This window comes from Dromiciops gliroides, chromosome 4 (genome assembly GCF_019393635.1).
Source record: "Dromiciops gliroides isolate mDroGli1 chromosome 4, mDroGli1.pri, whole genome shotgun sequence".
Taxonomy (NCBI): domain Eukaryota; kingdom Metazoa; phylum Chordata; class Mammalia; order Microbiotheria; family Microbiotheriidae; genus Dromiciops; species Dromiciops gliroides.
Window position 1 is genome coordinate 184,959,313 of NC_057864.1, and position 26,781 is coordinate 184,986,093.

At 48.8% G+C, this 26,781-nt stretch overlaps 2 protein-coding genes across 3 annotated transcripts; one reads left to right on the forward strand and one right to left on the reverse strand.

The window, feature by feature from the left end:
* Window positions 1–2,600: 2,600 nt before the first annotated feature.
* Window positions 2,601–19,613, forward strand: PCGF2 (polycomb group ring finger 2). Of its 2 annotated transcripts, none has more exons than XM_043963918.1 (10): window positions 2,601–2,741; window positions 11,335–11,477; window positions 12,303–12,399; window positions 12,940–12,995; window positions 13,112–13,162; window positions 13,624–13,732; window positions 13,995–14,049; window positions 14,235–14,333; window positions 17,227–17,307; window positions 17,627–19,613. In XM_043963918.1, the coding sequence occupies exons 2-10, from the start codon at window positions 11,366–11,368 to the stop codon at window positions 17,996–17,998; spliced, it is 1,032 nt and encodes a 343-aa protein (XP_043819853.1). In that variant the 5' UTR covers window positions 2,601–2,741; window positions 11,335–11,365; the 3' UTR covers window positions 17,999–19,613. The 2 variants fall into 2 exon arrangements, with proteins under 2 accessions (XP_043819853.1, XP_043819854.1); XM_043963919.1 differs by having other exon boundaries at window positions 14,238–14,333.
* Window positions 19,614–20,852: 1,239 nt separating this feature from the next.
* Window positions 20,853–26,379, reverse strand: CISD3 (CDGSH iron sulfur domain 3). The gene is made up of 4 exons (XM_043964640.1): window positions 25,967–26,379; window positions 24,606–24,653; window positions 22,016–22,129; window positions 20,853–21,348 (listed from the first exon to the last, which is right to left on the reverse strand). Exons 1-4 carry the CDS (start codon window positions 26,012–26,014, stop codon window positions 21,169–21,171), a joined length of 390 nt encoding a protein of 129 aa, XP_043820575.1. The 5' UTR covers window positions 26,015–26,379; the 3' UTR covers window positions 20,853–21,168.
* Between the last annotated feature and the right edge of the window lie 402 nt (window positions 26,380–26,781).

The window sequence follows — 26,781 nt, forward strand, 5'->3', positions numbered from 1 at the left end:
AAAAAAAAGTATCTGTCTGTCTCCTGCTGGAGGAGATTGGTATCTCAGAGCCATGCTCTGTGCCATGCCTTCTCCCCATGAGAAGTCCAAGGATTTCTCTCTTGGTTTCCCTTCCCTAGCCCCTAAATAAACTATTATCTTATTCTATTGGATTTGTGTGCAAGAGGGTGTAATTCTTTAAAGAGGAATTCCTAAGGACCCCTACCCCAAACCCCCCACCTATTTCTCCCATAACACTTTCCTTGCTCTTCTTCTCTTGTTCCTCTTCTCTTTTCCCTTCTCCCCCTCCTCTATTCTTGCATCTTTCCCCTTTTTTCATTTCTTTTGCTCTGATTTGTAAATTCCCCTCCTTTGACCTCTTCTTACTGCCCCCTTCCTTTTATCCTTTCTCCAGCTCTTTCTTTTTCTATTCCTACTCTTCCAATTCAACCCAACACACATTAAACGCTTCCTACAGGAGATGCAAAAAGAGATCCAACAGGGCAGGTATACAAAAAAGAGTGAGATTAGTGTAAAGGAGAGACCCAAGTAGAGTGCTAAGGCAAATTTGTAGAAGGAGAGCTCAATTTCATTTCTATCTCCTCCTGCTTTTTCTTTATCCTATCCATCCCTTTCTTCTCTTCCTCCTCCATCCCCCCTTTTTTTTATGTGGATGGGGGAGGGGTCACAATTTAACTAGCATGGAAACTGCATCCTGGGCAAATCAGCGATGAGAATTAAGCCTCGATTTATTTATTCCTCTGGTCAGTGGCCAGCGAATGAAGGCAGGGAACTAGCCTTATCATAAGTGATGTGATTAAAATTCATGACTCAAGCATCCACCCACGTGCCTAATTGCACTTCTAGCCGGATAATCGAGCTCTGAGAGGAGCGTGTTCTATCCATCAGTCTCAATAAATCTTGTAAATCGAAAAGCAAATCGATCTCCCTTGTCACCCCTGCTGGCGGTCGCCATAACACAGTAACGATTTGCTAGTACCTGCAAGCGTGGGCTCTAGGTAGATTCTTTCGAAGACTTCTACAAGCCTTTCTCATCCCTTCATCACTCGTCTTCTAGTGTCTCCCCCTTTCACCTGGGAAACGATGTCATGAAGAGGAGGGAGGGGACTAGGGAAAGGGGTCTGGGCTGGAGATCATCTTCATCGCATCCTGAGATATTTTCTGTCTCGCTGGGTCTACCCCCCACCCCCACCCCGCACAACCCTCCTGCCCTGCTCCTCCGCATTAGAGAAATGAACTAGAAAGTGGAGATGGGGAGAAGGAACTGAGGACGCCAAACGCGCAGGTTGCGCGAGAAAGAAACGCAGGCAGAGGGAGAATCTGGCCCACTCTGGCCACAAGTTTCTTCCTCTGGCTATTTGGTTTTCTTTTATTCTTCATCGTTTCCCTTCCTTGTCCTTTCCTTCATTGTCTCCTTTCCTGTTTTCTTTTTCTACCCCCTTTCCTTGCGCACACACACACACACACACACACGCACACACACACACTGTCCATCCTGGGGCAGGATGCGCGAAGGAGAGCGCCCAGAGCGCAAACGCCAAAGACTGTGGCACCCCCGCTGGGCCTGGGCTTTCCATGGGTTTGCGCTCCAGCCCTGCCAACCCCTCCTCCCTCCCACTCCCTGGCCTCGCACCCCTGTCTGAGCTCCTCCCTCTCTGCTGTGTCTTGACACGCGGTCCTCCTCCGCGCCGCTGTCGAAACTGGTGGAGAACAGCACCAGGATTTGAAGGCTAAAGAGCCCCCCCCCCCCCCCCCCCCCGCTTCTCCGAGGGGCCGGGCCGGGGCCCAGGGACGGCTCCTCCTTCGTCAGGCTGGCGCCGAGCCGCCGTGGTCCCTAGGTTGTCTGAGCGATTTCAACCCCCGGGGAGGGGGAGCTAGAATTAAAGATGGGGAGGAAATTGTATGCCCATATTATCAGTGCGTATACACACACAGAGACACATATGCATCATGTGCGCGCGCACACGTATACATATACATAATTGGCGATTGAAAATCAATTCCACTTGGATTAAGCATAAAGAGCCAAAACGAACAATACAGAGGCCGGATGGACGGGCAACCAAGGCGAGAGGGGCTCCCACCCAGAGCCCCCGGCCTAATCGATAACATATTTAGACTGAGCACAGTATTGCACTTCGAGGCTTTATTTCTCGATTTTCCCAGCCTCTGGCTGCCCGCTCGGAGTCCAGCCTCGTTCGGGGAGTCGGAGGTGGGGTCACAGGATTAGAGGGGGCCAGACATTTCGGGGTAAGAGGGGCTTTTGGAGGGAGGAACAGAAAGATACGGCTGGAAGGCTACCATAGGTGGGGGAATGAAGAGGGGAGCTGTTCGAGGCCGGAGGAGGTGTGTCTTCGCTTGAGACCGGGTAGCAATTGTGGGGGCCCAACCTAGCCTGCCTCCCCCCACCCCCCCTTTCCCCCTCTCCGCAAACACCCTGAAGGAATGAGGTCACGTGGGGTGGGGAGTGGGCGGGACCAACTCTTGTCTGAAGGAAAAAAAGCCATTTTGGTCCCCCCCCTCTCCGCCCCCCATCCCCAGTCCCTCCCCTCCCCCTTTTCGTCCCCTCCCCTCCCCTCTATCCCTCCTACCCACCCACCCACCCCAAGCCGCTTTCACAAACTCCTTTCTTACGCCAGGTTTCTCCCCTCTTGCCGCCGGAGCGGGAGACTCGGCTGGGGCCCTCTTCTCCCTCCCCTCCCACCCCTCCTTTCCCGCGACCCATCGGACCCGGGACCCAGGTAAGCGCGCGCACTGCCCCTGCCCTTTTTCGCTCTAGCGCCGGGCCCCGGATGCAGGGGCTCTTTCCCCCTTTATAAAGCTACGGGAGGGGGCAGTGGCGCCCGGTGTACTGCCCCCCCTTTTCTACTACCCCCAGCCCGCCCCGTCTGCCTTTCTTTCTCCCCCTTTTCTCTTTTTTTTCCTTTCCTCTGCTTCCAAGATGGCCGAAGCGGATTCCCTCCCCCCCTTTTTTAAACGACTTGCTATCTCCTCTCTTCTCCTCGACCACCTCCATCTCTTTATACCGCAGCCCCCCATTCCCCTGCCTTTCGGATGGAGTGGAGGGAGGGGCATAGGAGACCTGGGGGTTGGGGGGGGGTTCGTCCTCTCGACCCTTTCCACTAGCCTCAGAAGCACCAGATTCCCAGCCTTCCCCCCATAGGACCCCAGGCGTAAGAGACATTCGAAGAGTTGGGGAGGTGCTCCCCGGTTCTTACAGGGCTGGGGGGGGAAACGGGGAGATGCCCATATGATTCTGCGCGGGTCGCGGTATCTTTCGCCATGGGGTGCTCCCCCCCATATATTGGCTTCTACTCCTTTTCCACCCAAAGAAAAGAGACAAGTGTCCATGCCCTGCCTATAAGACACTCCCTCCACGGGCCCCGCAGAAAGTTTGACTCCAGGGAGGTGGAGGCGGTCACCCCAAAACTGAGGCCCCATATTTAAGGGCTAGGAGGGAAAAGAGGGTTACTTATCGCGATATTTTCCATCGGTTGTGGCAGAGGGGAGGGGTCTGGAGGGCTAGCCCCTCCCCCACTCCCGAGCTGGAGCCTGGGGCTTCCTCCCGTCCCCCACCCCACCCCCAATCTTTTGCCTTCGGCGCCTCGATCCGTGGGTCCGACTACCTCGCCTCTTACCCACCTACCCTTCCCTTACCGTATATGCGCAAATGCCCCCGATCCCACCTCCCCACTTGAGGTTGAGACTCTCTGGTCGAGGGGGCAGGGGGCGAAAGAGAGTAAGGATGGTGTAGAAATTATCCATAAATAGAGAAAGTACTGGGTTTTTGCTTTCCTCCTCCCATTCTCTCACTCTCTTTGTCTTTTTCTCAGTCTCTGTCTCTTACGTGTATCTGTATGTGTGTACTTGGAGTTGTACTCCCTCTGTTGTCTTTTTTATGTCTACCTCAGAGGGGGCCTCTGAAAAACCCTCCCCGTGTCTATCTCTGCCTCATGTGGTCTCACTTCTTCCCCATGTTCCCCACATCTTTGCCTAGGGCCCCATCCCAAATTGTTATTATTTGGAGAGAGAACACAAAGCCGGCCTTGGTGGGACTTCGTCCCTCTGGAACCCTTCTGACATGTAAGGGTGGAGTTAAGGCCAGTTTGGGGGTGAGGGCGGGGAAGGGATGAAGAAGAGATCGAGGTAGGAGGCATTCGTCAGTCAGAGAGAGCTGGAGGTGTATGTGTGTATGTATGGCTGTGAGTGCTGGAAGCAAGAAGTCTCTGTCCAAGGTGAAGCTTGGGGGTGGGGGGTGGTGGATAAGTATGAGAGGTAGAAAAAGATTTGGGATGACGGAGCTGTCCTTATGGAAACAGGATCAAAATCAGCATAGAAGGATTACTTTGTTGGTGTAGCCAGATTTGGAGGGTTTTCTGGAGGAGTGTGTGTGTGTGTGTGTGTGTGTGTGTGTGTGTGTGTGTGTGTGAGAAAGAGAGAAAATATGGTTGCCTTTGTTTAGGAGAGAGATTTGTGCTGAAACTTGCCTTGGGTTTGGGGGAGAAGTGCACAAAAGATTAGTGTGTATGTGTTTCTGGTTATGGTGTATTATGTCAGGCTCCGTGTATATAGACCCTTGCTGAGGAGGGAGTGTGTGTGTGCAGTACATTCATCTGGCAAGACTTCGTGTGCCTGGCTCAGTTTGTCTCTGTCTGTATATGTGTCCGGGTGTGTCTGGTTCTCTGTGTGTCTGGCCAAATGTATATCTGACCACATCTCCATGTGCATGTGAGAGGGAAAAGAGAGGGAAGATGATTCGAGCTGTCTGGCTGTGTGTTTTTGTGTGTGTTTGGCTATGGGTCTGGTTCTTTCTCTGTGTTGGGTCTTTGTCTAGTGCCACCCTCTGTTGTGTCTCTTGGGTTTGGCACCTTTCTTGGGGGTTCCCTGGATGTCTGCTGACACCACAGCCAACAGGCAGCTAGCACTGAAAAATTGGAAGGACTGGGAGGCAGGACAACAGTCAACAACGGCCTGACCAGCAGCCAAGGGGCTGGGCTATGGTAGAGAGGGGTAAGGGAATTATAGGAGAGCCAAGGGACTAAGAAATCAAGGGCTTCTTCCTCCTGCACAACAGGCAGTGGTGACCAGCAGAGCTAAGGAATGGATTTCTTTTCCATAATGCCTGGAGAAGAAGCCCAGTATCCCAGGGGAAACTGATCAAGGCCTGACTATCTCTCTAAGACAGACTTCGAGTTGGAACAGATAGCTACAACTATTTGCCAATAAAACTGACAATCTAAATGAAGTGGATGAATTTACAAGAAATATAATTTGCCCAGATCAACAAAACAGGAAATAGAACGCTTAAATAACCCTTCCGTAGGACAGATATCTCAGCCTGACAACAGAGAGGGGTATCATGGAGCAGACCTTGGGATTTCAATCAGATTTTGATTGTGCCCTCCTACTTGGGATATGACCTTGATAATGTCTTTCTGAGACTCAGTCTTCCCTATTTATAACGTGAGGGGGGGGGGGAGAGAGAAACTAGGTATTGAACTTGATCCTGTCTTCCTCACCCTTAGCCAGCTAAGTATTGGTGTAGTATATAGTAGACACTTAACTGTATAATCCTGGGCAAGTCTTCAACCTCTGTCAGCCTCAGTTTCCTCATCAATAAAATGGGGTACTATTAAGTACCTATGAAGTAACAACTCATGAAGAAAGTATTTTACAAACCTTAAAGCACTGTGTAAACTTGTCATGTGAGTGTCTTGCTACCTTGATGGACTTTAGGGATTGTATCCATGGGAACCTCAGAGAGGTCACCTCTCTCACATTCCCTTCCTTACAGGCAGTGATGTGTCTCCCATTCAGGCTCCCCTGGGATTATGTTGGGATGTGAGGGGAAGTGGAGGGGACTGCTAACTCTTTGAGAGCCCTGGACCCAGAGCCAGCAGACGCAGGTTTGCTTCCAGCCGCTACTGTTCACTAAAGGGCATGATCTCAGTCAAGGCCCTTTCTAGGTTAAGATCATGGTTTCTGAAACTTTTTTGAGTCATGGACTCTTTGGTAGCTTGTTGAAGTTTAGGGATCCCTTCTCAGTAATTTTTTTTGAGCACATAAAATAAAATACATAGAATTACAAAAGAAACCGATGGTGAGTGAAAACAAAGATGTAACTGGTTTTCCCCCATTCCACTTCATACATTTCCCTGAGATCTATCCAGGGACCCCTTGGGGGTCTGTGTATCCTTCTATTTCTTTTCTTTCTTTCTTTTTTTTTTTAAGGCAATTGGGGTTAAGTGACTTGCCCAGGGTCACACAGCTAGTAAGTGTTAAGTGTCTGAGGCCAGATTTGAACACAGGTCCTCCTGACTCTGGGCCAGTGCTCTATCCACTGCGCCTCCTAGCTGCCCCTGTGTATCCTTAGGATCCCTTCCATGGCCCTGTATGACAATTTGTACGACCTTGAGTGACCTCTTCTGAGACCTAGACATCTCTGGGTTAGGGAATTGGGATTCTTTTCTTTTTTTTTTTTAATTTTTTTTTTAAGTGAGGCAATTGGGATTACGTGACTTGCCCAGGATCACACAGCTAGTAAGTGTTAAGTGTCTGAGGTCGGATTTGAACTCAAGTACTCCTGACTCCAGGGCCAGTACTCTATCCACTGCGCCACCTAGCTGCCCCCTGGGATTATTTTCACTGGAGAAAAGAAGTAGGGGTGAAGGGAGGGGAGAATCTAACTGTCTTCAAGTATCTGAATGGTAATTCTGAGCATGTTGATGCCCAAAGTCTCTTAGGAAAGGTCTAAAAAAGACTGAAACCAAGAGAGACTTTGGAGCTAGGGAGCTTCTATTACTGTGAACTTTGGAGCCAAAAAAAGACACCTGAGTGTGGAGAGGGAGAAGGGAACTATGTGGAGGCTCAGGACCTTGAAGTAGATGGTTTGACTGGGGGAAAGGCCACACTCTTTGGGGGGGGAGGTCAAAGGAGTAAAGACTCTATAGACATTCCATTTCTTTGTTTTAATTTTTTTTTTTTAGTGAGGCAATTGGGGTTAAATGACTTGCCCAGGGTCACACAACTAGTAAGTGTTAAGTGTCTGAGGTCGGATTTGAACTCAGGTACTCCTGACTCCAGGGCCAGTGCTCTATCCACTGCGCCACCTAGCTGCCCCCGGACATTCCATTTCTGAGCTGGGTCTGCTGGGTGAATCCTCCCCTTTTCATTCTTTCCTTCTTTCTCCAACTCTTCCCTGGCTAGACTGTCAGGGTTTGCCATTTGAGCTGTGCTACACCTCCCTGTTTTTCTCCCCCAGCCTGGACCCCACTCTCTTCCCCCATAGATATCCTAGTGGCATCGGGGGAGAGATTAGGTGTCAGGTGTGGAGCGTCCCTGAGGCTCAGAGGGGGGGAGGGGGCAGGGCCAAAGGCCCTAATATTTATAAAGGCTCCTGTTTACTGTACCTCTTGGCATCCTGCCTAAAGGGCTCTGCAGGTAACCATGGAAATCAGGTGAGGGAACCAATCTGCGTCCCTCAACTCCCTCCTCCCCATAGGTAAGTCTGAGGCCCCTCCGGATAGGAGGGAAAGGGGGGAACATCTTCTAAGATCTGGGGAAGAGAATAAGGCCACAGTGGAAGCACTTACATTCATCTGAAGCTTTCAGGGGGAGGAGAGGGGACCCGCTTAACATTCTGAGCTGGCTTTTGCTTTGGAGGAGAGGTACAGCTGACTCCACTATGGCTCCTGGTCATTTCTGAGCCCAAGTCTTGTAGCCTGGCTGCTAGTGTGTCTATCTTGACCAAAACTACCTTGGTACATGCATTTAAAGCAAGAGTCTGTTGTTTTGGAAACACAGCAAGTGTGTGAATGAGGTGGCTGCGTTGGTGTGAGGAGCCTGTGGATTTATGTGTAAGGAAAGGGGGAACCTGTGGAAGTTGGAGCATGAGTAAGGCAGCGATGATGGCAGCCTTGGCTCCATAGGAGTACCAGGTCTCAGCTTCTTCATGTAACTGCCTGCCCCTTCACCCTTAGAGGCAGATATCAACACAGACAGACAGGTAGACAGAGTTTCTTTCTGTCTCTGAACACTGGAATGAAGCATCATGGGAAAGTGGAAAGGGAACTATATTTGAAGTCAAGGGACCCAGCTTCAGGTCTCAGTGCTGCCTGAATCACATGTGTGACCTTGGACAGGTCACTTTATCTCAAAGGCCTCAGTTTTTTCATGTGTAAAACTAAAGGGTTAGGGCAGCTAGGTGGCGCAATGGATAGAGCACTGGCCCTGGAGTCAGGAGTACCTGAGTTCAAATCCGGCCTCAGACACTTAATACTTACTAGCTATGTGACCCTGGGCAAGTCACTTAACCCCAATTGCCTCACTTAAAACAAAACAAAACAAAAACTAAAGGGACCCAGAGGGGTGGGAATCAATAGATTTCAAGTTGGCAAACTTCAATGGGAAGAAAATGATCTCTTTATATTTTCTTTCTTTTTTGTTTGTTTTGGTTTTGGGGATTTGTTTTTTGTTGTTGTTGTTGTTTTGTGAGGCAATTGGGATTAAGTGACTTGCCCAGGGTCACACAGCTAGTAAGTGTTAAGTGTCTGAGGCCACATTTGAACTCAGGTCCTCCTGAATCCAAGGCCAGTGCTCTATCCACTGCCCCACCTAGCTGCCCCTTCTTTATATTTTCACTAACCTTAAGTTTAGCATTTCCTTCAGTTATGAATTTTAAAAGACGCATCATTCTGAAAAGGTGTCCCTAGACTTCACCAGATAGCTAGAGGGGTTCATAACAACAACAATAAATGTTAGGAACTGGATGACAAGAAGGTTCTCCCAAGTGTTCCTTCTAGTTCTAAATCTTTAATCCCGTGATTTTAGAAATTAACATGTTGCTACCTTGCCAGGAATGGAGTTACTACAGAAATGGGCAAACAGCCTAAGATCTCTCCAAGGTGCCTTCTGGCTTTAAATCTCTGACAGTTTCCTGTGGCCCAGGAAAGGAGGAGAGACTGACATCTGTGCATGGAACCTGGGAACACCTTGTGTCCTGTTTCTTTAACCTGAATACGATCTCTGTATACTTTTGCCTCTGAATGAATATTGCCATGTCTGTCTTTGTCCATCTCTGAGCATCTCTGTACACCAGGCTGTGTCTGTATGTCCCTAGGAATGCATGTTTATGTCTGTCTTTCTCTCTGTGTGTGTGAGATTGTGCCTGTTATTTACATTTTTCTGTATCTGCTCACGGCTCAGTGTGTCTCTCTCTTAATTTCAGTCTTTTGCAGCTCTCTCTGTCTCTTTGTCTCTGGTCCTCCCAGTCTGCACTTTTTCCTCTCTTGGTCTTTCTTTGCTCTTTGGGTCCTGGCCAACCTCATCTCTGGAGTCTCTATAGAAACCCCTGATCCTGGCTGTGAATGTCTTGCCCTAGAAAAACCAAATGCTATGGTTTTAGAAATCTTTCCTGATTTGGGGGATGGTGGGGGAAGAGGGAGGAGCGAGAAGGGATATGGAGGGGATGGTGTCTGTAAGGGCTACACACAGTCTACTCTGACCTTACACTCTGGAGTTTCCCTGGGTGAAGGGTAATGGTGGTGGATTCGGTGGCTTTCTCCTTAGGTTCACATTTGAGATGTGATTTCTGAAGGGAAAACAGATTAGGAAATTGAGCTGGAGACTTTGACACCCTCCCCTCCTAGGCTGAGCCCACCTTTGGGAGAGAGAATCTTTTCTGTGGTTGCTTCAGGCATTAGAGAATCCCAAAACCTTAGACTTGGGAAGGACCTTAGGATATCCTTGAGCCCAGTCCTGTTATTTTCATTCCATCGAACAAATGGTTATTAAGTAGCCTATATTAATTATTTCTCTATATAGCTCTAGTTGGTTGTACAGTTGAGGTTAGAACCCAGGTCTGTCTCCTGTACATGGTTACTGCCCCTCCCTGTACTGGGCAGAGGGGCTCTCACCAGTGGGTACTGACACATGTGGTGGTGTTTGTCTGGAAAGCTGTAAGGGGGAGGGACATTCATTGGTGGGAAACAGAGCTGGTTCCTGCTTAGAGCACACAGGTAGTTGTGGTGGGTGTGGTTTTTGTCCACCTCCTCACCTCTCTCTGCCTCCCTGCCCCCTTTTACCTGAAGGGCCCCGTGTTTGGGCCCTGGGAAGTGGCCCAGAGGAACATCAATGCATACTCTCTGCCCTCTGAAAGCTGCTTGTTTGTTGTGGGGCAGGAGGTAGCACGTGTGCCCTTGGGAAGGGAGCAGGGCTATTTATTTATCCAGGATACAGACAGGAAGATTGGGTACAAATGAATAAACAGTGGCCATCAGGGCAGAAGACCAAGTTGGGGATGGAAGGAGTAGAACCAAATGTAAGGAATTAAAAAAAAATTCCTTTTTATTAGAAAGGAAATCTGGAACACAGATGGAAAGGGATAGAAGGACCAGGGTAGGAAAAAGGGGAAAGAAAGATGCAGGGCCTCTGAGAAAGGCACTGGCCAGAGAAGGTGAGGTGTGGAATGGGAGCAGGGTTAGTGCAAAGATGGAAGTTGGGAGGGAAGACTAAACAATGTGGAGGGCCTCAGGTCAGGGGTAGTTGTTAAAGTTGGTTATTATGGGGCAGCTAGGTGGCACAGTGGATAGAGCACCAGCCCTGGATTCAGGAGGACCTGAGTTCAAATACATTTGTTGTTATTCAGTTCTGTCTATTGTTTCCAACTCTACATGACCCCGTTTGGGGTTTTCATGGCAAAGATACTGGAGTGGTTTGTTGTTTCCTTCTCCAGCCCATTTTACAGATGAGGAAACCAAGGCAAACAAGGTGACGTGACTTGCCCAGGGTCACACAGCTAGTAAGCATCTGAGGCCAGATTTGAACTCTGGAAGATGAGTTTTCCTGACTCCAGTCCTGGTACTCTATCCACTGCAGCGCCCCCTAGCCTTCGATATCCTTACATGCATGTGTGTATATATACACACAAGTACATATGTCTATTTTACATGAATAAACATGTGCATTACATGTATATACATAGATATATTGTGTACATATATGTGTGTATACAGATTGCTCCGAACACTGAACTCCAGGAAAGATCTCACAATGTCTTCCTGATCTCTTAGTCTACCTTCCATCCCACCGCCCTCCCCCCTCCTAACCCCCGCCAACTGGGGGAGTTCTTCTGCTCATCTAATCCAAATCTTGTCCTCAGCACAGACCTTGAGCCTGCCAGTTCCCGTTGTCTTCCTGGGACATGCAGATGTTCAGTACCTGGCTGTGTGCAGGTGATGGTGGAGACAGGTCATAGAAGGGCCCAGGACTCTACCTTCCTGTCTTCAAGCTTCTCCCATAGCTCACCATTTCAGGTTGTTCCCTTCTTTTTACCAGGACGGTGTTCCCCCTCCCTCACCCCAGCATCATGCATCGGACAACTCGGATTAAGATCACGGAGCTGAACCCCCATCTCATGTGTGCCCTCTGTGGGGGATACTTCATCGATGCCACCACCATTGTGGAATGTCTACATTCCTGTAAGTGGGGGGAGGGGCTGTGGGGGGTGAACCCCATCTTTCTATGGCAACCCAGGGAATTGGTAGATGGAAGGTCTAGGACTGATGAAGAAACTCAGTTTCTTCATTCAGTCTGATGGGAGTGACACAGTCCTAGGTCCTTGGGGAGGTCTAGCTTTAATTGAGACATGATGTGGTCTAGTGGGAAGAGGCCAGAGACTAGATTCAGAGGACCCAGGTTTGAATGTGGGCTCTGCTAATTGCCTTCTGGGCAAGTCTCTTGCCCCACCTCGGTTTCTTCATCTGTAAAATGAGGGGGGTTAAAGTTTGTACTGGATGGCCTCTGAGGGGCCTCCCAGGTCTCTGTCTATGATCCCATAATGGGAAAGACTGGATTTGGCCTGAGAGAATTTCTCATAGGATGCATTGGATTCCAAGATTCCCAAGGCAAAGACATAGATATTAATGAATAGGGTGCAAACTATAGATGGGAACAAAGAGTCTTTAAAGTAGCATTCAGCCCCTGATGGGAGGGGGCCGATTAAAGATAGGGGGGAGTTCATCAAGGAGCTTGGGGGGGTGGCGACCTTGTCTAGCTGTAGTCTCTCTAGGGGATTGTACCACATTTGAGATCAACACCCGACTTGAGTTTAGCAGTTCCTGAGGAGGGAAGAGGACTATCTTGGCCAAGACCCCTTTTCCCCAGCCTCACTCCATTCCATCCCCAAGAAGATAAAGCTAGTCCAGCAGGCATAGAAGATGGGCTGGCCATGGGGTTACTTCTGTTTTGAAGCCATATATATGCAGGGCTCTTCCTGACATCCCAAACTCTGTTCCTCTCCTCAGTCTGCAAAACCTGCATCGTTCGATACCTGGAGACCAACAAGTACTGTCCCATGTGTGATGTACAGGTGCATAAAACACGGCCACTGCTGAGCATCAGGTGGGGCCCAGAGACAGGATCTGGGGCTGACATCCCTTTCCCTTCCAGCTTCCTGCCCAGAGTTCTCTGCTGTTTGCCCGCCCTCCCTCACCCCTCACCTGGTCACTTTCTTTTCCTGCCTAGGGGACCCCTAGATGTGTGTGGGGGCTGAGTCAGGAAAGAGTTTAAGAAATCACTAGGGAGGGGCAGCTAGGTGGCACAGTGGATAAAGCACTGGCCCTGGCGTCAGGAGGACCTGAGTTCAAGTCCGGTTTCAGACACTTGACACTTACTAGCTGTCTGACCCTGGGCAAGTCACTTAATCCCAGTTGCCTCACCAAAAAAACAACAAAGAAAGAAAGAAATCACTAGGGAGGGATAAATTCTTGGGGTGGGGGTTGTAATATAAGACACAAGAGCCACTTGTCTGGTGACCACTGAGGACAAGTGGCTTCAAAGAAGGGCTTCCCAGGGTCCCTGGGAGATGGGGAAGGTCTTTGGCTTCTCTTGACATTCTCTCTGTGGTGAGGTCCTTGAATCCACTTGTGGCATCTTTTCCAGGTCAGACAAAACCCTTCAAGACATCGTATATAAACTAGTCCCTGGACTTTTTAAAGGTACAGGCTGTCCTCATTTCTTCCCTCCCTCGATCCCCAACCTCCCCTCCTTCGTTTCTGTGAGGGTCCCCGAGTACCTCACCCGGCTCACGGCAAGCTTGTCTCTTCTCTTCCAGATGAGATGAAACGCCGGCGAGATTTCTATGCAGCCTACCCTCTCACTGAAGGTGAATGTTTCCCCTCAGTCCTGGGCTGAGTCGGTCGGGGAAGGGAGGGGAAGCTGAAGCACACGTGTGTATGTGTCAGACTCTCTCTCTCTCCCTAATTCCCCACCAAGACCCTGTCCCCACCACGGCATGACTTGGGTTTGGTCCTTCCCCACACTGGGCTGAGTGAGTATGCCTGCCAAGAAAGGAAACCCGTTGAGTGTGCAAGTCCAGAGCCCTGGGTGCGCCAGCAGAATGTAAGCTCTCTGAGGGCAGGGACTGTTCTCATATTTATCTCCATCTCCCCGGTGCCTAACCCTGTGTCTGGCAGAGAGTTGGTGCTAAAATATTCAGTGAATTTAAAAGGAGTTTGGGAAAGTGGGGAGGAGTGGCAAGTGTGGGCCCCTTCTTGCCCCACCCCAAGGCAGAGGATTCCTCCCCCTCCCCTCTCCAGCCACTAACTCCAGTTCTTTCCCCCATAGTCCCCAATGGCTCCAACGAAGACCGGGGGGAGGTCCTGGAACAGGAGAAGGGGACCCTGAGTGATGATGAAATCGTCAGCCTCTCCATTGAATTTTACGAGGGTGTCAGGCAAGTCCCTTGCCCCTGCTCTGCTCTGCTCTGGGGGACCTGGAAGTTGGAATAGATCAGGATACCTGCCTGGGACTTGGGGGCTTTTTTCCTCTTGCTCCTTAACTGGAGTTTCTTCATTCTCCCCCATATCAATGGGATTTTCAACTCAAGGTGGGAGTGTTTCTGATAATTAGCCCCTCCCTGGAGGGGTCAGGACGGGGTTGGGAAGGGACCTCCTCCCTCTCCTGGGATTTCCTGGCTTCATTCCTTCCCCCAACAGGGACAGGGAAGAGAAGAAGGGCGCCCTGGAGAATGGGGACGGGGACAAGGAGAAAGTGAGTGCTAGAGGCAGAAGGGAACTGTGGGATTGGGACAGGGATGGGAGCGGGGAAGAAGCCAGGGTGGGGGGCAGGGGAGAAGAGGGATTCAGGTAAGTGGTGGGGAGTCGATGGAGTAGACTGCAGTGTTGTTCCTTCCCTCCTCCTGCCTTGAACCCCTCTGTACCCTCCCTTTCCCCCAGAAGACAGGGGTACGGTTCCTGAGATGCCCAGCAGCCATGACGGTCATGCATCTTGCCAAGTTTCTCCGTAACAAGATGGATGTGCCCAGCAAGTATAAAGTGAGTCCTCGTCCTCAGGAGTCCCAAGTGATCATAATCACATGACAGATGCTGTGTGTGTGTGTGTGTATACCTGTGTGCAGGTTCATGTTTATGTGTCCCTTTGCTCTGCAGGCTGCTTGGCCGTGTTGACTTTTCTAGGTCCTCTGTTCTTTCTGATGCCACTTCAAGTTTGATGACCTTTCCCTGTGCTTATTGGTGCCCCTAGAGGACAGCTAGGGAGATAAGGATATACCCAGGAGGGGTTGGCCAAGAGAATGGGATAGGCTCACTTGGTCCAGGGATCTGTGTTTCCTGACTTGGCCCTGGACTCTTTCTCATAGGGCAGAACCATTTTGAAAACAGTAAAACCAAGTTTGATTTCAGCAAGATATTTGGCCGGGCCTCTCGAATTTCCTTGTAAACATGATAGATTCATACAGGCTGGATGATTACACAGTTAGGTTTTTGGGGGGGGGGCAGGGCAATGAGGGTTAAGTGACTTGCCCAGGGTCACATAGCTAGTAAGTGTCAAGTGTCTGAGGGCAGACTTGAACTCAGGTCCTCCTGAATCCAGGGCTGGTGCTTTATCCACTACACCACCTAGCTGCCCTGCACAGTTAGGTATTGATAACTATAGGGCAACCAAAGAATGGTAAATACCTGTTTCAGCCTACAGGGAAGTCTCTAGTGGAATGCTATAAGGCTCTGCCTTTAGCTTTGTGATTTTCAACATTTCTCTTCTGTATCACTAATACAGTTAGTGATGAATCAGGATCTGAAAAGATATTGATGGGCTAAAATTATAGGATCCAATCTAATAAGATGAAATTTTTTGTTTGTTTGTTTTGTGCGAGGCAATGGGGGTTAAGTGACTTGCCCAGGGTCACACAGCTAGTAAGTGTTAAGTGTCTGAGGCCGAATTTGAACTCAGGTCCTCCTGAATCCAGGGCCATTGCTTTGGCCAGTGCTTTATCCACTGCGCCACCTAGCCGCCCCCAAGATGAAATTTAATAGAGAAATTTTCTTTTGCTTGAGTATGCATATTTGTTATGAGGTATTTTTTAAGGGAGAAAACAAATGCAAATTGAAAAAAGATAAAAGTTTAAATTATTTAAAAAAATAAAAATATGAAATTCAATAGGAATAACCATAAAGTTCTACAATGGGATTAAAAAACCCAATTGTAGGGGCAGCTAGGTGGCACAGTGGATAAAGCACTGGCCCTGAATTCAGGAGGACCTGAGTTCAAATCCGGCCTCAGACACTTGACACTTACTAGTTGTGTGACCTTGGGCAAGTCACTTAACCCCCATTGCCCTGAAAAACAAAAACAAAAAAACCCCAATTGTATAAGTATGGGATCAGGGAAACATGCCTTAGACATATTTCAAATGACAAAGGCCTGTGGGGTTCATTTAGTGGATTGTACAAGTCCATAAATGTTTTGTTTTTTTAAGCTGCTCTGATTTTAATTAGTCAAATAGAATCATTAAACAATCATTATTAATCACTTGTAGAACTAGAGTATCCAGAGCAAGAAAAATAAACATCCTTCTGTCCTGGTCAGACCAAAACTAGGGTATTCAGTTCTGAGTGCCACAATCTGGGGAGGACATGACAAGTGGCAGCCTATGGAGAGGGTGGTAACCCTGTTGGTGAATGAATGAATGAATGAATGAATGAATGAATGAACCAATTAACGTTTCTTTTTTTTTTTTTTTTTTGCGGGCAATGGGGGTTAAGTGACTTGCCCAGGGCCACACAGCTAATAAGTGTCTGAGGCCAGATTTGAACTCAGGTACTCCTGAATCCAAGTCCGGTGCTTTATCCACTGTGCCACCTAGCCACCCCCACCAATTAACTTTTAAGTGCGTACTCCATGAAAAGCACAGCACTAAGTGCTGGGAATACAGATAGAAAAAAGTCATATGAGCACTGCACTCCAGGAGCTCATATTCTAATGAATAGACTCAAAATGATAAATGGAAATTATTTGAAGGGTGTTATTTAATCTAGAGAAGAGATGGTTGTCTGGGAAGACTGGGGCATTTATAGCTGTTTTCAAGTGTTTAAAGGACTGCCCTTGTGGAAAAGGAATTGCATTTGTTCTTCCTGGGCCCCTAGTCAGCAAAACTAGGAATGATGGGAAAGAGGCAAATTTTGGTTCCGTTTAAGAAATGTTAAAAAATCACATGTGCTGTATTATCCATATTGGATTGCTTACCCTCTTAGAGAGGGTGGAGGGGAGGGAGAGAGAGAATTTGGAACTCTAAACTTAAAAAAAATGTCTAAAATTATTTTAACATCTAATTGGGGGGAGAAATAATATTAAAATTAATTTAAATGTTTTTTATGCAAAAAAATCCTATGTGCCTTTATAACAATTAGAAATATTTTTTTTAATGTTATTTTAAAATTTTTATTTATTTTTTTATTTTTTTAGTGAGGCAGTTGGGGTTAAGTGACTTGCCCAGGGTCACACAGCTAGTAAGTGTTAAGTGTCTGAGGCTGGATTTGAACTCAGGTATTCCTGACTCCAGGGCCGGTGCTCTATCCACTGCGCCACCTAGCTGCCCCTAGAAATAGTTTGTTTGTTTTTTTTAAGAGAATGAATGGCCTCATGAGGTAGTGAGCTCCCCATCAGTGGGCTGGATGACCATTTGTTGGCAGTGTTGTAGAGAGGATTCTTAAATAAATATTGGTTGGACTAGATAGTCTCTGAGGTCTCCTCCAGCTTAGGGGTTTGAGTTCTAAAATACCTGTTCCTTCGATCCTACTGAAAGGGAGACTCGGGGGGGGGGGGGGGGCTTAGGAAAAACGCCAAGAGAAAAGTGGTGTCTCCTTGAGCCAGTCACAATGTCTGTCCTCTGTCTTCTCCCTCCCTCTCTGGGGGTGGGTGTTGTTTTCCTAGGTGGAGGTGCTGTACGAGGATGAACCCCTGAAGGAGTACTATACACTCATGGACATTGCCTACATTTACCCTTGGAGACGGGTGAGCATTAGGGAATGGAGTGGGGGGACATGGGGTGGAGGCAGGCAGGGCTGGGGGGGATTCACTCAGCCAGAACTGAGTTCTTTCTTTCACCCTCATTCCTTTTTCCTGTAACTCTCTGGGTGTGTCGGTGTCTGTTTCTCTCTGTGGCTCTTTCTGCCCGTTTCCCTCCCATCTATCTTTGTCCTCATCCTCCCTTCCATCTTGTCTCCATGCTGATGTTCTTGGGATGAGGCATGTAGGGTAGGAGGGTCTTTTGCCCCTGACCCTCCCTTTCCTTTCCCATCTCTCTCCCGGCCCCTCTCCTTCCCCACTACAGAATGGCCCTCTCCCACTCAAGTACCGAGTCCAGCCAGCCTGCAAGCGGCTTCCACTGCCTACTGTGCCTGCTCCTTCAGAAGGCACCAACACCAGCGGGGCATCTGAGTGCGAGTCGGTCAGCGACAAGGCCCCCAGCCCCGCCACCCTGCCTGCCACCTCCTCCTCCCTGCCCAGCCCTGCGACTCCGTCCCATGGCTCCCCCAGCTCCCATGGGCCTACAGCTACCCACCCGGCCTCCCCCAGTCCCACATCCGCACCAGGGGGCACCACCACCAATGGTGGCACCTCGAACTGCCTGCAGACAACGCCATCTACCAGCAGGGGGCGCAAGATGACTGTCAATGGTACCCCAGTGCCCCCCTTAACCTGAGGCCTAGGGCTTTCCTCCCTGTGCAGCCTCACTTCTCTACCCCCTCCCCCTTTTTCTTGACTTCCCCTCTTCCTTCCTTGACCCAAGCTCCCTCTACTCCACCCTTGGTGGGGTAGAGGAGGGGTGGGTTTTATAAATAAATCTATCTATATATATATATGTACATAGGAAAGCCAAATATACATACTTATTTTCTATGGATCAGCCAGATTAATTTAAAAACTGCAGGAAACAGAGACCTTACATGTATGTGTGTGCAGGTACGGGTGTGGATTATGTGTGTTTGGGTTTTCTTCATTCATTTTTTAGGGAACTGCATGACTTCCTCTGGCTCCTTCCCCTTTTTTGATTCAACATTTTGGGGGGAAGGGGAAGAGAAGTAGAGTCTTTGGGGGTTGGGTCTGCCCCATCTTCCCGCTCTCCCCTCTCCTTCAGGAACAGGTAGAGGTATGGGTCTGATTCTTTCTGTTCCGTTTGGGGTCCCCCTCCGAGGCCCCAAAGCTTTAGGTAGCCCCAGGTCCTGCAAGGACAGCACACCTGGGCTAGCAGAAGCTGCCTTGGGTCTTAGAGGCAGCTTTTGGAGATGGAGTGTGACCAGAGAGGGGAGGAGGGGGTGGGGAGGAAGGTGGGGAGAGCTCAATTCTCCACTCATCGGTCCTTAGTCGCTCCCACCCACCCCCATGCTTAATGTAGGGAGCGTTTCTCAGACAGTGCCTTTTGCAAATGCGGTTTGTCCTTCAGTTCAGAGTGGGGAGATCTGGAAGAGGGGGGCAGGAGTCTCCACCTCTCCCCTTCCCCCTTCTCCCAGCCTTGTAGCTTCTGTGGATAGATTAGATTCTTTTTCCTTTTGTTTGTGACCCTTTTGGCATTAATCTTGCTGAAGGAGAGAACTGGTGGGGGAGGAGGGGGAAAGGAGGCATCAGCAGCTCCTGAACCCACCCGGAAGTTATCCCAGGGTGGATATTCTTCCCCTCCCCCCCACTCCCATTCCCCTTTTGCCAGGGGTTAACTGAGGCCACAAGTGAAGTCCATGTTTGGGACTTTTTGGGGAGAGGGCATTTGAACCTCACACAAGCCCCTCACACAAGCACACTGACCCCAGACTTGGGAAAAGTTCCCGGGAGGGTTGGCAGCCCCCCTCCCCCTTCCCCCTCCCAGGGGCCCCACGTTCAGGACAGATGTAAAGGGGGATTTCAAAGCACAAGACAAAGGTAGGACTACCAGGGTCCCTCTTTCCCCAGGACTGATGTCTGCAGATTGAGCAGACACCTCTGTTTGGGTGGGGTGGGGGCAGCCCCATCTAGAAGGTAGAATTTACTAGGTACAGGGCTGGGTTGGGCTTCTCCTCCGATCTCATATCCTCCTCAAGCAGTCACAGCTTGGCCCTGTCATTCCTATAGTGTAAATAATGAGAAGGTGGGATGGGGTAAGGAGGCAGGGCAACAATCCCTGACTCTTCTGTAGGGGTACAATCAACCAAATGGCTTTGTCTGTGTGCATCCTGTCCTTGTTTCGGGTCCTGTGATCTGTGTGTTCCCTCCTTCCCTCCCTCCCCTCTGCCTTGGCATTTGTACGACTAATCAGCTTTGTAATAAATGCTGCAGATTCTCCTTGGGCTTGTGCGTGGTTTTTTTTTTTTTTTTGGCGGGGGGGAGCATGTGGCATGTGATGGGGAGTCCATCATTAAGCAGCAACCCACTTTGTGACCTCAGTCTAACTGCCCCCCCCAATAGTCAAGAAATAGAGAAGCTATCCCCATTCCCCTGTGGAAGCACTGGAGAATTTTAAAACCCCTTACTAGGATCACATGGCTAAGAGAGACATGAATAGAGGCCTTCCTCCCTCCCAAGTCCAGTGTCCTATCCAGTACTCCAGGCTGCCTCTCGATCTTAGCCGAGGGGTAGCTAGGCAGCGCAGTAGATAGAGCTCTGGCCCTGGAGTCAGAAGGACCTGAGTTCAAATCTGGCCTCAGACACTTGAAACTTACTAGCTGTGTGACCCTGGGCAAGTCACTTAACCCTCATTGCCCAGTCCCCCCCCCAAAAAATGATCTTAGCCGAGTCTCACAAGAGCCCTGGGAAGTGGGTCCTACAGGTATGGTCACCCCCACTTTAGACATGAGGCCTATGGAGATTAAGTGCCCCAAAGCAGGATCACACAGCTAACAAGAGTGTCCCAGAAAGCTTAGGGCACTAAAACTTGTGGGACACCTTGCATGTGTTAGAAACAAAAGTTGAATCTGGGCTCTCACTCCTTAGAGCTAATTCTCTATCCAGCAGGCCCCACCATGGCCCCACCGAATGTCTAGCATTTTGCTTCTGCTTAAATCCCCTAGGCCCAGAATTCAAGATTTTAATTCTAGAATTGGCATTTTCCCTATCTATAAAGATTTTTCCTAAACCATAGGGGATTGGGGGTGGGGTGGGGAGAAGGGATCTTTGACCCGCAGGGAGTAAAGGGAACAAGGCTAGAGAACCTTGTCATCAATTCAAATTATTAGTAGTATTACTGCTAGTATTTGTATTTATCTAGTCCTTTAAGATTTGCAAAGCACTTCACATAAAAGCCAGTCTTTAAGCCTTAGTCAACAAGCTTCTTCCTGTGTGCTAGGCAAGTAATAAGTGTTGGCCATACAAAGAAATGCCCCTCCAGGAGAAAACATTTTAATATAGGCTTCAGTGTCATCATGTGTCCAATGAAGGAGCTGGATGAGTGGCTGACATCTAACATTTAGGAAGACCTTAAATAGGGGAGAGAGAAATGTGTCAGGCTACCAGTTCTGGAACTGGATCTTCTCTCCTACTCACATTAATAAAAAAGAAAACGAAGGAAAAACAACACACTGAGAAAAAAACACATTACTAGGTACGTTTAATGGTGCCTAATGGGGATGAATACATGTTCCTGGGTCCTAAGGGGAGGGGACCAAGGACCCTTACACTGCAACCAACAGGTCAAGGGATCAAATGCAGGGAATAACACTGAAAGCCTCCCATCAGAGGAAGTAGACACAGAGTCTAGACCCAGGTGTGGAGGAACAGAAGGGTCTTGGCAGGATCTCCCAGTTGGGAAGGCACTCTGACCCTCAAGAATGGGAGAGCCCTCCAAGGTGCCTGGAAGAGATGCTGCCAACCCAAACCCAAGCGAGGCCTTCAATGGTGGTCTGCTGGTCAGAGCGGGGAGCCCTCTTCCGCATTCTGAATCCGGTCGGTCTTGTGAGTACCATCACAGTATGGGGGCTTCAGGGTTGCCTTGCAGGCGCAAAGAAGGACTGAACGGTTTTCTTCAACTTTGAACCTCAGGGGGAACAGACCCGTTCGCTGGAAGAGGTGGGAGCCGTCGCAATAAGGCTATGGTGAAATGAAGGCCGTGAATACAACTCCTCTCGCCCCATGTCTTTCAGGTCCCTATGCTGGATCCTGAGCAGGGATGGGGAGGGAAATCCAGAGTACAATGGAAACCTATCCTCAGAGAGCCCCCAGTCTGATAAGCGGGATAGGAAAGGAGCTATCTGGGTTAAATCAGGGCAAGTTGGCCAGGGATGACTTTTCGAGAGTACTGAACCATGTTTTCAAAAGTGGGGAGAGGGGCAGCTAGGTGGTGCAGTGGATAGAGCACTGGCCCTGGATTCAGGAGGACCTGAGTTCAAATCCAGTCTTAGACACTTGACACTTACTATCTGTGTGACCCTAGGCAAGTCACTTAACCCTAATTGCTTCACAAAAAAAACCCCAAAAAACAAAAAAAGTGGGGAGAGGGAAATGAATTGATAAGAAATGGGGAAGGTCCCAACAAAAATGGGACAAGCTTAGAAGTGACTCACAAGCTCTACCTGCTTCTTCCTCCCCTCCCCCTGACTTTCAGAAAGGTCTTCCTGGGATAGGGAAGGTGGAAGAGTCTTTTGGAGCCCCCAGGAAGAGAGGACAACCAGGGGTAGCCTTGCCTGGGATGGGGAAGGTCCCAAAGGATGCTAGGAATGCCCCCCCACCCAATATCCACTCTTACATAGAGTCCTACCTGGTTCTTGCTTCGACCACATACACACCATTTATATGTTTTCCCTGCCTTCAGGTCTACCTTGATGGGTTTTTTCTGAGCAATCAGAGGCTTCTTTCTTGGAAGCCATTTGTCCTATGGGTAAAGAAGGAAGGGATAAGTTTAATAATCTTTATACAAAGTAGGGCTTTTTTTTTTACTATTCTTTCAATTTATTGAATTTTAAAAATTATCTTTCTCCTTTTCAACCTATTCCCCCACTGGTGGAAAAGTCTTCTAACAAATATACACAATTAAGCAAAACAAGTTTCTATATTGGCCACGTCCAAAGATGTGCATATCACCCCTCTGTCAGGAAGTAGGTTAACATGTTTCAACATTGGTCCTCTGCAATCAGGGTTTGCCACTGAGTTGATCAGTGTTCTTAAGTCTTTCTAAATTTTTTTGTTTCTACAGTATGGTTATCGTACAAATTGTTTCACTGAGGGTCCCTGAACTTGCTTTCTATTTTTTTCTAAATTTGTTTATTTTATTTTTTTCCAATTACATGCAAAAACAATTTTAACATTTAAAAAAAATTTTGAGTTCCAAATTCTCTCCCTCCTTTCTTTTCCTTCCCTCCCCTCTTTGAGAAGGCAAGCAATTTTATATAGATTATACATGTGCAGTCATGCAAAACATTTCCATATTAGCTATGTTTCAAAATAAAACAGACCAAAAACGGAAAACAAAACAAACAAAAAAAAACAAGAAAAAATTTTAAAGTATGCTTCCATCTGTGTTCAGATTCCATCATTCTTTCTCTGGATGTGGAGAGCATTTTTCATCATGAGTACTTTGGAATTGTCTTGTATCACGGTATTGCTGAGAATAGCCAAGTCATTCACAGGTTTTCATCGTACATTATTGCCATTACTGTGTGCAAATGTCCTCCTGGTTCTTCTCACTTCACTCAGCATCAGTTCATGTAGGTCTTTCCAGGTTTTCTGAAATCAGCCTGCTCATCATTTTTTTTTCCATATTTTATTATTTTCCAGTTACATGTAAAGATAGTTTTCAACATTTGTTTTTATAAGATTTCTTGTTTCAAATTTTTCTCCCTCCCTCCCCACCTTCCCCCTTCCCAAGATAGCAAGTAATCTGATATAGGTTATATATGTAAAATCATATTAAATATATGTCTGCATTAGTCATGTAATGAGAGAAGAATCAGCCACTCCTCATTTCTTATAGCACAATAGTATTCCAACACAATTGCATACAACTTGTTCAGCCATTTCCCAACGGATGGACACCCCCTCAATTTCTAATTCTTTACCACAACAAAAAGAGTTGCTATAATTTTTTTGTACATACGGGTTCTTTTCCTTTTTGTTTTGATCTCTTTGGGATACAGAGCTACTGGTGGCATTGCTGGGTCAAAAGGTGTTTTATAGCCCTTGGGGCATAATGAACTTCTTTTTAAAATAGTTTGTTAACTATTTCAATATAATTGGCTTCCTTTGTATTCCTATGTATTTTAGACATTTAAAGGCATTATTCTAAGAAGGGGTCCCTCAGCTTCCTCAGACTGCTCAAGGGGTCCATGACATCCACAAAAAGGATAAGAAACCCTGATACCGAGCTTTAAGGTACACTTTCTATGTAGACACGCATATCATCATCACACCAACCCCAGAAGCTAAGCGCTATTACGATCCTCATTTTTACAGCTGAGCAAACTGTATCTGAGACAGGAACTGCATGCAGGTTTTCCTGATTCTCCATTCAGGATTCTAGCCATTAGGGCAAATGTACTTCAAGAGAATGCCCAACGAACTATAATCCTGTGATCTTTCCCCCTCAATGTTCTAATGTGCCTGATCCACTGTCCCTGAGAGACAGAGATCCTTCCCCTACAATAATAGGAAATGGGCCAGTGGGGCCCAGAAAAAAAAAAAAATCAGTGAATGAGCCTCAGGATGTAAGCCTTGCTTACAATGAAATCTCCCTGTGACCCCATGCTACAGATGGAGATGTTCACAAATCCCCAAAGTCAGCAGATTTCCTACAATTGGGTTCTACTTTAATCAACTGACCTAGTGACTCAGACCCCCAAACCAGGAGGGGCTTGGGGTTCTTTCTTTGCCAGTCTTCCCTAGGAGTTCAGTTTCTTCCTGCCAAAATACAGTCATGCATGCGTGATTTCTCTACTGTCCCAGGATGTCTGTCTCTTTATCTCTCCATATATATGGATACCCATATATATTTATATGTATATCCATACATATGTATGTACAGATATCCATATATAGATTGGTATGTATGTCTATACATGTGTAGCTCTATTGATCTCTTGGTCTCTTTAACCTATCATCTATATCATCTATCTCTCTAAGTCTCTATCTCCCTATCAGTATTTGAGTCTTGAGGGATGCCTTGGGGGTAGATCCAAGCAAGCTGGGTACAGAATTTCAGAGTGTTAATCCTGGAAGGGATCTTAAAAACCACTGAGTTGAATTTGGCATCTTTCATGAGGGAAATGAGGAACTGGACCGTTAGTGTAAATGCCAAGGTCTAGTCCATGTGGCCTTGGTCAAAATACATCAAGGGCTTGAGGGTGGATACTTACCAGCCAAGAGGAGAACACTCTGGTCTGGCTCCACTTCAGCCCTGCACTCTGGTGTGAGGGATGGGTACAGGAACAGTGGGAAAAGAGGAGGAAAATTTTTGAAAAAAGTTAAAAAAAGTTGATCCTGGGGCTTTAAGTTAGTAGAGGGGAAAATCTAAATATTTTAATGCATCATAACTACCCAAGGCTGAGGTAATGAAGGAAGAGGCAAAGGGGAGAGAGAAAGGAGATGAGATAAGAGGAAATGAAAGACAAGAATAGGATAAACAAAAGGATAGGATAAAGGGAAGAAAATTTATAGAATGGTGTGAAAAGACTCAGCCAGGTAGATGGTGAAGTGGATGGGGGGTGGGGGGGACTTGGAGTCAGGAGGTCTCGAGTTCAAATTTGACCTTAGACAGTCACTAGCTGTATGACCCTGGGCAAATCACTTAACCTTGTTAGCCTCCATTTCCTCTTCTGTAAAATGAGCTAGAAGAGGAAATGGGCAGTAACTATGCCTAAAAACCCCCAAAATGAGGTCACTGAGAGGCAAGCAACGACAGAAAATGACTAAACCACCACCATCACTACCTGAGAAAACCCAAGAGAATTCAGGAATGGAAGACAGAGGGGCCAGAAGAAACGGGGGGAAGGACCAGGAAGCCCAGGGATTTTTTTTTTTTGCGGGGCAATGAGGGTTAAGTGACTCGCCCAAGGTCACACAGCTAGTACGTGTCAAGTGTCTGAGGTCGAATTTGAACTCAGGCCCTCCTGAATCCATGGCGCCACCTAGCTGCCCCCAAGCCCAGGGATTTAAAAACCTTCTAGTCCATCCCCTCTCCATTTTACAGGTAAGGAAACAGAGGCCCAGAGAAGTGGGGCGATCTGCCCGAGGTCAGACAGGCAGTACACAGGGGAGCCAGGATCTCAATCCAGGTCCCCCGATTCCAAATGTTATCCCTGGGGCTGCGGAAGAAGGTCCAGCTCCGTTTTCCAGTTGAAGAATCGGGGGCAAAGGGGAATGGGGGTTGGGGAGCAGAGTGCAGGAGGGAGGAGTGGGCCTGGGAAGAGAAGGTAAGGCTGTAGGACACTGGGAGGAAGACTCACTCGGGGAAAGGGACCACGGGGAGAAAAGAGAGGTTACGGGATAGGGAGAAAGGTGATGAGAGGAGAGGGAGCCAGAAGCCGGGCAGGACTTGGAGAAACCGGGGAGGGAAGGAGGGAATGGGGAAAGAGGGGGAGCTGGGGAGAGGAGAGGGAGGACCCAAGGGCAGGACCCGTAGCGGAGGGGGTGGGGTGGGGAAGGAGGGCAGAGGGTCCTCGGAGCGAGCTCAAGGCCGCGGGTGGGGTGGGAATGGGCGGACCCCGGGGCCTCTCACCGCGGTCCGGCTCCCCACGCTTCGCAGCCCGGCCACCGCGCCGGCCATGGTCGCACTGCGCCACGGGCTCCGCCTCCGCCTCCGGCCCCGCCCCGTGGCCGGGTCACCCTCGCCGCCGGCCTCCCGGAGTCGAGTCAGGCTCTCCCGCCGGGGCGCCCGGGATGCTCCCGCCCCGCGCCCTTGTCCTCTGCGCGCCTCCCTCCCCTTCCTGCGGGAGGCTGGCGGGCCCGGGGTGGGAGGAGCGAGCCGAGCCCGGCGCAGCCCTCGCAGCCCTGGGCACCAGCTATTTTCCCCCGCGGATTGCGCCCCACCCTAAATCTGGGAGGGAGAGCGCGGAGGTTGCTAGGGGAGCCCAGGCGGGAAAGGATCTCTGTGCGCGTTGCATGCAGCCGTCTGCAAAATGCGTGCACGGTCAAATGCAAGAGGAACCTCGGTCTGCAGAAGAATGCACCGAAATTCTGCCCTGAATCCCTACTACCTCCGGGGTAAAGTTCTTGGAGACATGAAGGCTCTCCGCGATCTGGCCACGCACCACCGTTCCAGCCTAATCTCATAGGACCCCTGTGCACTCTACAATTCTGCGTCATCTGGGAGGTGCCGGGGACCCCGGCCACCCCGAAATGTCTTTGATGATCCTGTACCTTGTGCTAGAATGTCCCCTCACCCTTCCCTTCACTTACTGGGACGCTTACCAGGCCTTTCCAAGGGGCTATGACCACGTCATTTGTTCTACCAGTAATGGTTAGAGTGCTGGAGTCAGAAAGAAAGTTCAAATCCTACCTAGCTGAGTGACCCTCACTTAACATAGCTGCTTC

Bases quoted from the DNA above. Each gene is read 5' to 3' on its own strand.
- PCGF2 (XM_043963918.1), top strand. From the start codon at position 11,366: ATGCATCGGACAACTCGGATTAAGATCACGGAGCTGAACCCCCATCTC. The intron at 13,163-13,623 runs GTGAATGTTTCC...TTTCCCCCATAG, and splicing joins AGCCTACCCTCTCACTGAAG to TCCCCAATGGCTCCAACGAA. The intron at 14,050-14,234 runs GTGAGTGCTAGA...CCTTTCCCCCAG, and splicing joins GGGACGGGGACAAGGAGAAA to AAGACAGGGGTACGGTTCCT.
- CISD3 (XM_043964640.1), bottom strand. From the start codon at position 26,014: ATGGCCGGCGCGGTGGCCGGGCTGCGAAGCGTGGGGAGCCGGACCGCG. The intron at 24,654-25,966 runs GTGAGAGGCCCC...CCCTCACACCAG, and splicing joins GCGTGGGGAGCCGGACCGCG to AGTGCAGGGCTGAAGTGGAG. The intron at 21,349-22,015 runs GTAGGACTCTAT...ATTTCACCATAG, and splicing joins GTGGTCGAAGCAAGAACCAG to CCTTATTGCGACGGCTCCCA.